The sequence below is a fragment of the Artibeus jamaicensis genome, unplaced genomic scaffold (genome assembly GCF_021234435.1).
Source record: "Artibeus jamaicensis isolate MK-2021 breed Jamaican fruit bat unplaced genomic scaffold, CSHL_Jam_final contig_519, whole genome shotgun sequence".
NCBI lineage: Eukaryota > Metazoa > Chordata > Mammalia > Chiroptera > Phyllostomidae > Artibeus > Artibeus jamaicensis.
The window spans coordinates 49,458,808-49,473,707 of NW_026521871.1; the positions used below are offsets into that span (position 1 = coordinate 49,458,808).

Consider the following 14,900-nt stretch of genomic DNA (forward strand, 5'->3'; position numbering starts at 1 on the left):
AACTAATATGTTCATCACCTTTTACATGCTTTATCAATGAATGATACTACTATTGCAGCCCATGATCTCAGTTTTTTTTTTAATTGGATGGTGATGGGGTAGTAGCAATGAATGGTGATATTCACATATATTCCAATTCATAAATTCTTCAAATAGATACCTGCTGGGTACCAGGCGCCAGGCCCGTATCTGGAGATCCAACAGAGAACACGTCGCACTCCCTGCCCACAAGCAGGGCCACCTTCATAGATGTCCATTCACTTCAAGGCCCCCAAGCTTGGTCTAACACTCTGTTCCTGTCGCCTTGAAATTCTTAACAATTGTAAGAGGATCTGTTTTACTTCGGCACTGAGCGCCACAGATCACGTGGCCTGTGAGAATATAAGGTTGTATGAGAGACAGAAGATAGGAAGTTTCAATATGGCACAATAAATACCCTAATGGAATCAGCACAGAGGGGCTGTGAAGCCTTTGTTTTCAGAAAATAATTCCCGTCTCACAGTTTTGTTTTTGGGACTGAGAGTACCGAGCTTGATGAGATTCAGTAAGTGGCAGATGTTGTGCGTTTTACAGCAGCCCCAACAACTCCAATCAAAGTATTTTTTAAAAAATGTTACTTATTTATTTCTAGAGAGAGGGGAAGAAAGGGAGAAGCAGAGGGAGAACAGTGATGTACAAGAGAAACATCCATCGGTTGCCTCTAGGACACGCCCCCCAACCAGGGACCTGGCCCACAACCCAGGCACGTGACCTGACTGGGAATTGAACCGGTGACCTCTTGGTTTGTGGGATGACGCCCTACTCCCTAAGCCACACCAGTCTGGGCACCAGTCAAAATATTTTAATAGGAAGAAAACAGTGATTTTTAATGATATTTTAGTCATCATTTAACATACAGCAAAGTCCTTGCCTCTCCATTTTTACAGCAATATTTTGTGTGCCTGTTATAGCTATAGGCCAGAATTAGTTACCATTATCAGTAATCAAATCATCGTGTTCGAACAACCAGCGTGGACCTTAATTTAAAGGGAAAGCACCACTATAGAGTGTGCTGTTACCATGAACAAAACAGACAAATAAACCAAGTGTGATGATGTTATCGGAGCAGAGCTGGCACATGTCAGCGTGTCAGGATGTATGGGGTGAGGCGAGATCGGATGCAACTGTGCGGCCCTGGAAATTCGGTTGCAGGACGTTGCGATCGTTTGTATTCCGAGGACGAGGGAGGTGAGATGCTGAGAGTTAAACTGGCGTCTTCAAGGCCACATAGTGAGCGGCGAGGTTGGGAAGGAATTCATAAGTGTTGACCTTGCTTCGCTGTCTGGGTCACCAGATCATCCGAAGATTTCCCTTCCGGCCAGTGTCCCTCGGGGTGCGGGTTTCTGCCGCTAGGGCAGGGACAGCAGCTCTCCAGATAAACCCAGTTAAATTCTCTTACTCACTTCAAGCTGATTGTGACAAATAAAAGAAGGAAGTCCCGATCAGCTTTATAAATAAGCAGGCAAAAAAAAAATAAATAAAAGCCGAATTTAAGTGGTAGTCACTCCTGCCTCCAAATAGCTGAGGCTAAAAGAAACTGTTCATCCCCGCGGCCCCCAGACTTGACAACTGCCTGGCGGAACATGAGTCACACCCGCTGAACCATATCGTGAGGAATGAATCAAGCGTGACGGTGGAGCCGAGAGCCTTGCAGGCCGCCTGAGAGATGGGCAAGTCCAGTCCAGCTCAGTGCCAGGGGCCTCGAGTCTGGAGAGGGCTCCTCGAGGGCCAGATAGGGACAGCTGGGCGGGTCCTGCCGAGGCCAGAGTGGCTGCAAAGCAGAGGCGTGGCTGTGCCCAAGCCTTACAAAGGACACTCGGGAGAGTCCTAGGAGGAACGGGGAACCCTGATGCAGCCACCACTGAGCCATTTCAGAAAGGTTTTCTTACATAGGCCTTTCTCGGGTAATGGCGTTCCATTGGCTTTTATCCCTCACTGCTGACACAGGACCCCCCTCCTTCAAAGCTCTTCTCCTCCCCAGTCCCACCCACCCTGGAGTCTCTAGGGCAAAAATCTCAACAACTAATAGGTGGGCTCCGTGGATTTCCGCCCCCAGCTTTCTCCTGCTGTTCCTCGTCCCCAGCATGTTCTGCACAAAGCCACCTCCATCCCCCAGCACACACCCCCAGGTATGTCCCAGGGGTGCCTCCTCCCCGGGCACCCCCTTCTCCTCCGGGAACCGTGGGCTTCACAGGTCACGGTTTCCCTTTCCACTGGCACAGCCGTCTCCCGCCAGGCCCTTTCCTGCCGCCAGAGAAAACTCCAGTCCAGAGTGCCCGCGTGGGGCTGCCCGTCCAGGCCAAGGTCAGGGCTAGCAGGGCACTCACCTCGAGCTGCAAAAACCTCATAATCAAGATAAAAAACATTCGGTATGTTTGAAAATTAAAAAATAGTACAGAAAACTTATAAAGAACAGAGTATCACAATTTTAACTAAAGATAGGATTTGTTAAAAGTCTATTGGAGAGTGAGACAAAAGAAACTGTGTCCCCCTGTATAATAGGTTTATGTATTTTTGATGATTCCTTTTTCCAATGAATATTGAAAAATGTTGAAAAATTAAAAAGTAGGTATGTTAAACCCAAAAAACCTCTTCCAATGTTTTATTTAAATCAAAACTATAACTTATAGCCCTGACCGGTGTAGCTCAGTGGATTGAGCATGGGCCTGTGAACCAGAGGATCGCGGTTCGATTCTCAGACAGGGCATATACCTGGGTTGCAGGCCAGTTCCCAGCAGGGGTCACACGAGAAGCAACCATACATTGATATTTCTCTCCCTCTCTCCTTCCCTTCCCCTCTAAAGATAAATAAAAATACCAAAAAACTATTACTTATCATTGTATTTTCCTGGTCTTGGTGGAAGCACACTCATCAATATTTTCAAAATCCCTTTCGTTCTCTCAGTGTTAATTGAGGGTTGAGAGAAAGTACTTTGAAGCCTGTTTGATGAATGTAAAACTTTCACTAGAGAAATGAATACACCTCCCAAACTGGAAAATAAATGAGAAAGAAAATGGAAACGTATGAATTACTGTATGAGAGTATCAGCTATTGTGGGGCAAAGTGCATATCAAAGGGAAATTAAGAAGATGATAAATGGTCTGATTTCACATTGAAATGGAGATATGAAAATTAAAAGACCTTCATATTTTGAGTGTTGAACTTGAGAAAAGTTGTTTTCTGTGAATATGTCTTATTTACACAAAGCAGCTACTGATCGGGCTCTTAGTCTGATGGTTAAAATCCCGTAGACATTTCCTCCAGCATGGTTTTAAGCAGCATGCAATATCAATAATTTGTAATAAAAACCACCACCATACTTGGCTCTTTTGAAGCTGATTCATAAATTGCACTTAGTACAATCTTATTCAGATTTGAAATTTGGGGATTTTTTTTTTTAACAATACCAGTCTCGCTGGTGAGAGAAGTTTTAGTAAGTTGAGCATAACTCAAAACTAGTTAAGATTGTCATTTTGTCAAGAGACATCATTGCCAAATGTAGGCACTTCTCTTCATTAAAAATGGGGCTTCAGCTGGAGGGACACAGCGACTGTGACTAGAGGCCAGCCGGCCACCTTCTCTCACTCTGTGCCCCTAGGACTTCCAGTGTGGCCTCCCCGCAAGGTCTCTCCAGCACCAGAGTCTCAGAGTAGCTCCATCTCTTGCCCCGCAGCTCAGGCCGTCGGACAGAGGGCTCCGGGCAGCCTGGAATGCAGGTGCAGGGCTTGGGACTTAATCTCAGAATTCCAGCACAGCACTTCTGCCACATTTAAGGGGCAAGCAAGTCTCTGAGGCCAGCACAGATTCGGGGAAGAGGGGAATTTACACTCTACTTTTCAAAGACAGAAACAGCAAAGAATTTGTGGCCATCTTTAACCTCTCCCATCCCAATGGAAAAAGAGTCGTCTTTCCATTCTTCAGAGCTTGACTCCAAGGCATCCAGTAACTTAGGGGTCTGAGTCCCCGCTGTAGACCCAACCAAACCAATCTCCCTGAAGCCAGGCTCCTCCACTGCACTCGGGGGTCTTGCTGAGTTGCTCTCTGTGACTTTCGCATGTTTGGAGTTTTACAGCTGTGAATGGCTCTGTCTGAGGAAGAAGGCGGTCCCATGCTCGGTTAGTTCATTGGAAGATGAAGCAGGACTGGCCACTGTCATGGCCAAGGCTGGTGCTGGAGATGATAGAGGGAGGGGACAGTTGGGTCAGCCCACTCACTTCCCCCTGTACACACTCTTGTCCCTATTTGGAGCATTGCAGGGACGTTCAATCATTCAATCATGGAGAGAAAGGCTGGCCCAGGGCGGGGAGTGTTTGGGAATTGGCGCAGGGCTGGCAGGGATGTTCTGGGGAGTTAGTGGGTGAGGAAAGGATTTGATTGGATCCAGAAAAGGTGAGTCCAATTAGATCAGCAACACACAGCTGGAGGGAAGGGCAGCCAGGGTCTTTCCACAGACCCAGGCCAGCCGCACCGCATTCTTCAGCAGCTGCTTCCTCATCTCCTCCAGAACTTTGACCGAGCTGCACACCTGCCTGGCCCATTACCTTTCTCCCTGGAGTCCCCCTCCCTTCCAGGGCGGAGCCAGCATAGTGCAGTGGCGACGGGCACAGGCGCAAATCCTGAATCTGCCCCTTACTGCCTCTGCCCTCAGGCGGGTTCCACAGCCCCCAGGTCCTCCTCTGGGAAATGGGACTCATAAGCATACCTACCCCCTTGGGTGGTTGTAAGGAGTGAAGAGGTCATTGTATAAAGGACGTCGAAGATTGCCTGGCACTGTGGGAAGTACAGGGCAAGGGTTTCCATGTGATATCCACAGTCTGCGTGGTCTAGGCAAGATACAGGGGGTTGGCAGCCAGATGGAGCTGCCTTCAAATCATGGTCCTGCATCTTACTGGCTGTGCGACCTTGGACTTCCCCAACCTCTTTGAGCCTCAGTGTCCTCATCTGTCTCCCTCAAGCTGCCGTGCAGATCAGAGAACGAACATGTGTGCAGAGGGCCCAGGGGCAGCTACCGGTCTGTCCCACCGGCACCTTCTCTCTTCTCTCCCAGGCTTCTCTCCCTTCTCGCTATTTATCAACGCCAGCTTCTCGCCGCTGACGTGGGGCTTCCCATTAATAGCATTTGTCACGAATCAACTGAGCAGGACACTCTCAGCCTCCTGGCCATGTCTGTCTGCAAATTCCCGGTGACACACTCAGGTGTCCCAGCGTGAGGGCTGTTCTTTTTCACTCAGCCTCTCTTGACGTTTCAAAACTGATTGCTCTGGCGTGGTGCTCAAGGGCCTTCACGCTGTCAGGACTGATGGAGTCTTGTTTTTCCACCACCTGCCTGTCATTCTGCTGTTTTCCCTGCAGCTCTGAATCATGCTGTGCCCTGGGACATGCCAAATCTGTCCTTGAACTCAGTGGTTCTCAGGGTGTGGTCCTCAGACCAGCAGCCCTTTCTTATAGATTGTTGGGGGAGCTTTGCTGTGTATTATACACAGATTTGAGTTTGTAGCAACGGTATTTTTGGCATTTTATTTTTTTGTAACTAATGCACCTGAATTTTTGAGTAGCATTTGAATGATTCTGTTCCTCCTCAAAGCTTTTTTTTTTTTTTTTTGGTAGTCCTCACTCAAAGATATGAGAGAGAAATCTCAGTTGGTTGCTTCCATACTCACCCCAAACGGGGATCGAACCTGCAACATTTTGGTATATGAGACAATACTCCAACCAACTAACTACCCAGCCGGGGCCTCTTCAAAGCTTTTTATCACTTAGCCCACTTCTTTTCTCTTGGAAAGGCAGCTAGTCTGTCTCGTTCTACCTACACAGATTGAGATGAAAATTTAAAAGAAAAAAACTCATGAGAACTCAGAAAACATCTAGCTAATTTCACCAGGCTAGAGCTTATCAAGCTTTGATGAAAATAGTTATCACTGGAGCATTGGCAGGTCTTGATCAAGGGGAGGGTGGAAGGCAGGGAGTGTGCACGCCCTCTGAGCTTCTGGAAGGTGCCCACACCGCTGATTCGAGGACCGTGGTGGAAGTAGCGAGATCTCCCGAATCTCCCGGAGGCCCACCCATGGTGAACTCTGTGAGTGCAGAGCCCTACCGTGCTGGGCTGGTGGCCTCAGGAAGCCTGGCTTTGTCACCAGCAGCCAAGACCTGAGCACTGCTTAGGTTGGCAGCCTCTTCCTGCTCACAATCAGCATTATTTCTGTCCGATGACCCACAGTCTGGTGTTCCCAGGCGAAGGTTTCACGTGCATATAGTTTTAGTGCTGCTCTTGCATTGAGTTATGTGATTCCAGTCTGCCTTCTAAGGAGAATGCATCATGTTTACAGATGTATTCATGTCTCAGAAAGAAATTAGAAAACTGCTTACACAAGTGCCTTGAAGTGATTAGTATTCATGATGTGAAAATTAGGATGTTTATCGAAGCAACACAATGATTAGAGAGTTTCTCCCGATGCCTGCCTGGGGGTGAGAATTAGTGAAGACATTGGGACACCAAGTAATGAGGTAAAGCTGAGAGAGAGGAAGAAAAACAGGTTGTTGATTCTCTGTGGCTATAAAAAAGGAGTTTGACCTTTTCTTTGGTTTGCAATTAATCTGCCAGAGAGTACTTTATCCCGAAGTGTGCCCCCAGATGTCTTCCTAGCAGTTCCCAAACAAATGTTTTCCTGCCCCACTTTGTGAACCGAGCAGATTAGCCCTTGTAGATGTGGACCAAGACACAGTCTGCTTCGACCGAAGCTGCTTTTCCCAGTCCTTCTCCATGCCCTGTAAGTTCTGAAACTGGGTGTCGTCGCTCTTTGAAGAGATTAGTCCAGCAGCGCTGTTGGGTAGGGGCCTCATCTGTCCCCCCCCACACATCCCTAGCACAGTGCCTGCCACATAGTGCATTCAGTGAATAGCGAAGGAATGAAAGAATGAATGAGTGAACCAATGCAGGAGTCCAAGGAATAAAAGAATGAATGAGTGAACCAATGCAGGAGTCCAAGGAATAAAAGAATGAATGAGTGAACTAATGCAGGACTCCAAGGAATAAAAGAATGAATGAGTGAACCAGTGAGGGAGTCCATGAACAGATGCAGATGCACCCTCTGCCTTTCATTCCAGCAAGCCACTGACACAAGGTTCTGTCCTTCTCCTCTCCACTTGCCTGAAGTCCTCTCTGTCTGTGGAAGCTGGAGACCAGGGGGTGGCGGTGGCAGGGAGCCGGGTGGTGGGTAGTGTTGCAGGCTGGGCGGCTCTGCAGCAGACTCAGCCAGTCCACACCCCTGCTGCTGGCGTCCTCCCAGCCCTCTCCCTACACCTCTGCCCCATGAACCACCTGCATCCTCTGAGTGTCCTCTGAGCCATGAATGTTAAAATACGTGAAATAAAAGCAAAAATACTGAATGAGGGCAATCATGACGGAGCCTTCCCTGGGGCTTCCAGAAAAGCTCTCCCCATTAACTTTAAGTCAAAACATAATCTAAAGCACATCACTTCCTAGGAAAAGCTTTCCGCTCTCCAAAATGGGCTATGTTTCTGCTGGCCCTTCTCCAAGGACTCAGCGCCTTCCTCCCTGCTCCCAGCAGCCCCAGCGTGGTACCTCAATTCCACTCTGTGACTTGAGCACGCTGAGGTATTCTATTTTAGAGGACACAGAAGTGCTTCTGAATGCCAGACAGTTTTGGTCTAACCAGGGAACAGAGGGCTTATCCTATGATGAACTTGAACCCTGGGACTTGATTGCAAATATTGTGGTAGAAACCCAACTCCAAAAGGTCTAAGCAAATGAGGGGATTTATTGGCCCATGTCATGAAAACATTTAAGGGTTGACCTTGGACTTGAGTAGATCTAGGTGTTCAAAGTATAGCAATAGGATTCTGCCCCTTCCCACCATACAACATGCTTTTGTTCCGAAAACTGCAAATGTCCCCCAAGTGATGGCAAAGATGGCCCTGGAAGCCCCCAAGCCCTCATTCTGCCAAGGAGCCAGCCCAGCAGAGAGGGAGTGGCTCTTCCCAACAGCGTTAGGGAAAGCCCCCACCCTGACCCTGATTGGCAGGGCAGTGTCATGTGACCAACTGCCCTTGGCTGTCAGGGGTGGGGCTAGCCTTTCCAGAACAAAGTAGACTAAGTTGGGGAGGAGGAGACAATGTCCCAAAAGGGAAAAAAAAAATCCTTCTGTCAAAAGAATGAGGGGGACAGTAACAACCCTTCCCATCAGTCCCATTCAGACCCTCTCAGCTGCAGGGCTGAGCCCCCGCTGGTCCTTCTGAGAGGTGGGAGACTCTGAGAGCAGGGAGGCACCAACGTGCGGGAGAGGCAGCCCGGAGAACATGTCTTTTCTAGAACTGCATTCTTTTGTGATCTTAAAGCGATGACGTAAATCATAAGTTTAGGGGTTATGGTTGCCAAGGACAAAGTCTTCTGTATTTTTTTTTCTTTTCAATTCTGAAAACAGCTTCCTGGAGTTTTTTTTAATGACAGATGCTTATTGTAATTAAATACTATAGAAAAATACACGCAAATGTATCTTTCTCACGGAAGAGAGCCAGGTGCCCTTCACGCACGCTGGTCGAGCCCCCTCTCAGTCGCTTGCTCCTTTGAGCAAAAGGCACCTGACCTTACTACATTTCTGTTTCTCGTCTATAAAAATGGGACTCATCCTTATAGGGCTGTTATAAGAAATTAGCCAGATACCTTATTGCTTCTGTTACATCATTTCATTCGCAAACATCTTTATAAGGTGGTCACTGTCATCCTTCCCCTTTTAGATGAAGAAGATAAGCCTTAGAGGGGGCTAATTCATTTGTTCGAGACCACACAGGTAGCTGATGCCAGGGCCTGGGCCAGTCCCAGCCTGAACCCGTGTGCTCACTCATTGCGCTACACTTTGTGAGAAGTAAATCACCATTCAAGGAGGGCTTCTGGCACAGTGCCTCAGACGGAGCAAGCCCTCGGAAAATCGTGTTTATTGTTATTAAGGTACCGGTGGATTCTATGAACATAAACACATATACTATGTGTTCCATTGGAAAGAGGAAACAGATAGTAAGAAATTTAACAAGTAATCATTCATTAACACATTCATATATTGATTATCTTCTGAATAATGAATATGTATAATGGAATATGAGGTACAGAGATGCACATATAAAAATATGGAGAGAGAAGCTGAGAGTAAGAGGAGAGAAGCTGTGCCGGCCCAGTGGTGGTATTTTAGGGTGGCCCGGGAAGGCCTCCCAGAGGGGTTGAAGTTTGTTCAAGGAGCTCCAGTCTGTAGGCCAGGCAGGCAGCTGGCAGGCTCGGCTCTGGGGTAGGTAGATAGGATCTGGTAAGCAGGTGCATGGGGGCGCCCCCAGAGCCAGAACGGGAAGGATTCACTGTAAGATGGTAACCCCCGTACTGAAGTCCTAGTCTTCCCCAAGTAGACTTTGCAGTGTTTTTAGAAAACTGCTCCCTGTGTTTGACCTAGGCAAAGCATCCTTGGACCACTGGTCCAGTTGTTTGTGGATGGGGCCAAGAGGCCTTGCTGTTGCCCACGTAACCATCCAATTGGCTTTCTGAATACTGTCTCATCACCGGGCCCACTCCCTGCACCCCCAGCTCCACACTGGACCTCCCAGCCTCCAAGTCCCAGCTCCTCAGCCTGATCCACAGAGCGACATTCTCTGTCGCTTCCGGTTTCCCAGAAATTCTTCCAAATGAATGTTTGATCCTGTTCTCGTCCTCCTTCTCCATTTTACAGATTCCTTTCCCGCTGACTCCTTCCCTGATGTCACTGGCATCCGGGGAGGACGGTCAGCCACGGGCGCTTCTTGTCTGTTGAATTAGCAGCATTCACATCGGTTCTGCTTTTCTGAACCCTCTGAAATGAGTGTGCCTTACTTACTACATTCATAAGAAGAAAAGTAACAACCAAAGCCCTTCTTCAAGTGAGAGGGATCGAGAAGTCTGTTTTTGTCAGCCAGAAGAGAGATGAATTGTGTCAGGGTCTGTACCGACTGCCCCAGCTCCGACCAGGACGCTGCTTCCCAGTGTGTCCAGCTGAACGGAGAAGAGGCTGGAGAATTTTGCCATAAAGCCTTTATCTCACTTGTGCTTTTTATTTCTCCAAGATAAATGAGAAATGTTGCTAACGCAGTAGCAGTATCAAATGTAAAGCCTGCTATTAAACAGATGTATCAGTCAGTGGCTTCATGCGGCAAGCATGTATAAGCTTACTCTTGAGATGGACTCAGGGGCATGGTTCTTCTGCTGGTCTTACCTAGGGTCACTCATGCATCTCCGGTCAACTGGCAGCAGATGGCCTGTCTCACCTGTCTCGCCTGTCGGGGGTTGGCAGCTAGGGCATTTGGGGTGGTTGTATCACATGGGTCTCATCATCCCAACGGCTGGCTTGGGCTTGCTGCCCAGAGCAGCAAGGGAGGAAGCCGCAAGGCTGCAAGACTCGCACAACAACACTGCTGCCGCTCTCGGAGGTCAGAGCAGGTCAGCCAGCCCAGAGGCAAGGAGTCGGGAAATGAGCTCACGTCTGGATGGAAGGGGCCACGAAGTGTTGTGGCAGCCTTTGTGGTCCACCATTCAGCAATCCCATTTCCTGAGTCCAATGTTCCCTTTTCTAATTCTGTGTTTTCTCCAGGCTTCTGAGAACCCAGTCTCTGGAATGGTTCTACAATAATGTGAAGAGCCGTTTCAAGCGCTTTGGCAGCGCTAAAGTCCTGAAAAACCTGTACAGGAAACACCGGCTGGAGAGCGGAGCATGCGTCGACATCCTAGGTATGCTGGCCGCCTCTTGCTCTGAGGGTCCTGGGGTGCGGGGGGCTGGGGGATGGAAGGAGGCCTGTTTGGAGGCCCCGTGCACTGAGGTACACGCACCTTGGACGGAGAAAGCTCCTTCAATATCTGGTTCTAGGGCGGAGCAGAAAGAGGACACATACCAAAGCTTCTGTTAAGTTTTCGGTCTTTTGGTCCCAGGCTGGGTACGTTAGAAGCTGGGAGGACCAAAGCATCGCTGCAGATTGTGGACGCTTTAATTCTGGATCCCTTAGAAATGAAAGATTCTCGATCATGTTTCCCTAATGGGTAAAACACTGGAAAGGCATCGTGGGCTGGTTGCATGGGCTAGGGCTTCATGCGGAGGATGCGCCCTCCACTTCCCGTCTTCCCACTCCAAAACTGTCTTTATTCCGGGCCCGGAACTGATGTGAGCGGAGAATGGGAAGAATGGCCACTTCCTCCAGGAAGCTTGGGAGCCGCGTCCCGCCTAAGCGGTTTCATGCAGTCAAAACAACCAAGGTGCATAATTAGAAGTTGTAGTAAACCAGCCAATAGGAAGAAATTGTCGTCAGAATATGAAAAGCATGTCCTTCAAAAGAAAGAAAGGCTGTTTTTTTCCAATCTAGAGGCAGAGGCAGGATTTTTTCATCCTTTTGCTGACACAGGTAAGTGTTTTGTTTTGTTTTTTTTAATCCCCGAGAAAGAGGAGGAAAAAAATCTCCTGCATCTCCTTTGGAGTTTTTTCACCATCAGTATTTCGTATTCTCCATTAAGTCTTCAGTCATGTCTTATCTAAAAATATGCCAGCCACTGAGGACAAGGGAGAAAATAGGATGGAAGCGTTAAACACGGAATCATTAGCGCCTTTTGTGGTAGTTGTTAGAATTTCTGTCTTTCAAGATGCTCAGGAAGGCTTATAGCTAAGAGAGCAGTGCCCAAGGTTGCCACATAGTATTTTTATCTTCTCTTTATGGGCTTTTCTAGAAATTTTTCTCTAGGAACGGAGGCAGAAAAGCAAGATGAAAAGCAGTGGTATGATCAGTAGTTTTTCAACCCAGAAATATTTCTCAAGAAAGTTCCAGAACAGAACTGACTCACTCGTTTGCACCCCATCTTTCCTCTCCTGCACATCCTCCAGCCTGATTTATGGGCCCTTTGCATAAGTCCCCAAATTCAAATCTCATGGGCATTCTTTACGGCTTTAATGCAAAGGGAGGGGAAAACAACCTACGTGGAGATGACTGCAGGACAGAACACAATCCCAATTTCTTTCCTCATCTCCTAATGACCCCGCCGGTGGAACAGGCCCACACGAGTCCCAGGCGGGCCGGCTGAGGGCTTTGAAGTCCCCCAGTGTCATTTTCAAAAGAGAATGAATTGCTGGGATTGAAGCGGATATGGGTCCCAGGCCTCTGAAGTTCACCATTTCCTCCATCTGGGCCTCGTCCCGTGCACCATCTACCGCACGGCATTCCAGCAGTGGCCGACAAGGCTGCCCCCCTGCCGACCACATGGAGACAACAGCTCCTCTACCCAGTGCCCCCAAAGCAGGGCTCACGGCCCGGCGCACAGTGTGTTCTCTCTGGGTCGCACTAACTAGTTCCAATCTTAAAGCACGTAGTAGGTACCGAGACGTTTCATAGAAGTATTAGGATTCGTTGCTTTAATATGACTGATATCTCCATTTTAATGATGGTTTCCCTTTGATAAGCATGAAGACAGGCAGACAGGGGACACTTTATGAGATAGTTCTCAAGCCTGTGACGCCACGACCCTAAAACAATGAGATTTATTCTACCCGCCACCTAGAAAATTCAGTTCTGCCTCGCACACATACAGGGCCTCCTGGTTCCGTTGGATGAAGGGGGGGCATTACCATCACCTTCTGCCGGCCACCTAACACCCGTGTCTGGTTGTCACCGGCCATCCTCAGTGCTGGCCACGTGTTCAGTTACCGAGGGAGCTTTGGGAAAGGTCCCCGGATCATCTTCCATGCTCAGTCAGTTGCTCCCGAATGCCCGGAGAGGGGCCCAGGACAGGCTCTGTTTAAAGCTCTCCAGGTTATAGGAAGGCACGTCCAAGGTCACTGTCATTTGTTCAGGAGAACTCTGAGTAAATGGTGCATCTTCGTGTTGTCTAAGGTGCTTCTTTTCAGAATTTTGATTATCAGAACGTAACAGGCCACATCTACAGCAGGCAAGGCCCGGGCTCTGGTCCGGGGCTCTCGGAGCAAAACTCCTTTAACCTAGTAAACGCCTCCTCTGCGTGGCCCAGGGCAGCCTCCCATGCAGACAGCCCGCTGAAAATTCACTCCGTCCACAGACTCTCATGGGCCACCCGTCATATGACCACCTTGCACGGCCCTCAGTCCCTCCCAGGGTCAGGCCTAAATGGAGACCCAGCAAGTTAATCAGATATAGCTAAGATTTACTTATTCCATCAGTAAACATTATTGAATGCCTACTGTGTGCCCACCTGGTTTAAGAGATGGGGGGATAAGGCCGGCAGGATCCGGCCATCTCAAATCCAACCTTCCAGGGGAGAAATTAGGTAAATAAGTAAACAAATGTATTAAAAAGTGTAAGGTCCAGTGGGAACAAGCGTTCCCATGGTTTGTCTGATGGACTTAGCGTGATGTTTGTTAACAGTCCCCAAAAGAAGCAACAAATAAAGAGACAAACGTAGCCATCAGGAATACACTTAACCCCTAGACAACTGGATAAATGATTGATACACTTAGATTTAGTGTTGGATCAATAAAATGGGGGCAAGAACTCCTGCCGGATTTACTAACACTCTAAGTCTGTTTCTGGCATGAGCCTCAAAGCGGTCCAGCACACGTCTCAGCTGGGATTTGACGGGCAGACGTGCTTTTCCGAAAATGCTGAGCCGAGCGAAACCAGAGGTTCCTCCCACACGTGAACGATATGGCCTGATGTTGGCTGGCTGCGGGGTCAGGGCTTTCCAGAACAGCCCCGTTGCTTTCTGCCCTTGGGAAGGTGACACCATCCTAAATGACGTTCGAGCTCCCGCCTGTGCATTTAAAGGAAACGGGGGGGGGGGGGGGGGGGGGGCGGGGGGGGGGGTTAAGCTGGAAGAGTAGAGCCCAGCGGAGCCAGAGCGTGTCCTCTGGTCAGCACGGTCTCCCACGGACGCTTTCAGAACTTCCCCCGTCTCCTCTCAGTCCCCGCCCCTCCCTCTCTGTTCTCTCAGCAGATGACCTCCCCTCCTCCGTCCCAGGGTAGGCAGTGTGCAGCTCTGCCTTGGGTCCCTGTCCCCTTCCGGGAAGCTCTCGTCCCTTCCTCTTGCCTATTCAGCCCCTCTCTTAACCAGTCCCTTCCTATTGATTTGTAAACATGCCTGAGTCCCTCCCATGTTCTAAACCCATCCTGGCAGCACTGATGCCTCCACTTCCTGTCCTGTCAGTCTGTTTCCTGTCCCAGGCACACTCCAAAGAGCGGGCTGCGTGCATGGTTTCTATCTCCTACCCTTCCTCACTCTACCCTGCCCGCTCCCCTTCCATGCAGCAGCCAGAGGCATAAATCTGACCAGCTCAACCCTGAGCAACCTTCACTGGCTTCACGTGACTGCTGGGATCAGGACCATGACCTGTGTGGTCTCCAGAGCATCCCCCCCAGGCTGCCTCTCCCCCCCACAGGCCAGCGCACTGCCCCTTGTTTAGGCCCTCGATGCTGCCTGCTGCCCCCACTGCCTGCCCTGGGCAAGCTGTGCACTCTCCCTTTTGGCTGGTTTACTCACTGTGCGGGGCTGTCTTCCCTGCTGAATACTTGCACTGTACTGTGAAGTGCCCAGTCAGAGCACTGGACATATCTATAAGCTTCTGTTTATTTATATAAATCTTCAATTAATGCATTCTTTCCCACTAGACTATCGAGTTTGTCGAGTTTGTCAGAGGATCTCTGGCTTTGCTCACAATGTACCCTGATACCCGAACTCCCAGTCCAGGGCCGGGCACCTGGAAGGTGTTGACGGAACACTTGCTGGGTGAACGAGTGAATGAATGAGGGACATAGCCGAGCCAAAGTGATGGACTAGCACTTAAATGTATGGCCTGGGAAAAGAGATGACTTACCCTAAAGC

The 14,900-nt window shown here is 49.1% G+C and overlaps 1 protein-coding gene across 2 annotated transcripts in view; it reads left to right on the forward strand.

Moving 5' to 3' along the window:
- MYRIP (myosin VIIA and Rab interacting protein) overlaps positions 1 to 14,900 on the forward strand; it is a 196,616-nt gene that overhangs the window by 117,457 nt on the left and 64,259 nt on the right. For both annotated transcript variants that reach the window (XM_037148349.2, XM_037148348.2), the window contains exon 4: positions 10,663 to 10,799. In XM_037148349.2, the coding sequence (XP_037004244.2) occupies positions 10,663 to 10,799 (137 nt within the window). The remainder of the gene's footprint in view (positions 1 to 10,662; positions 10,800 to 14,900) is intronic.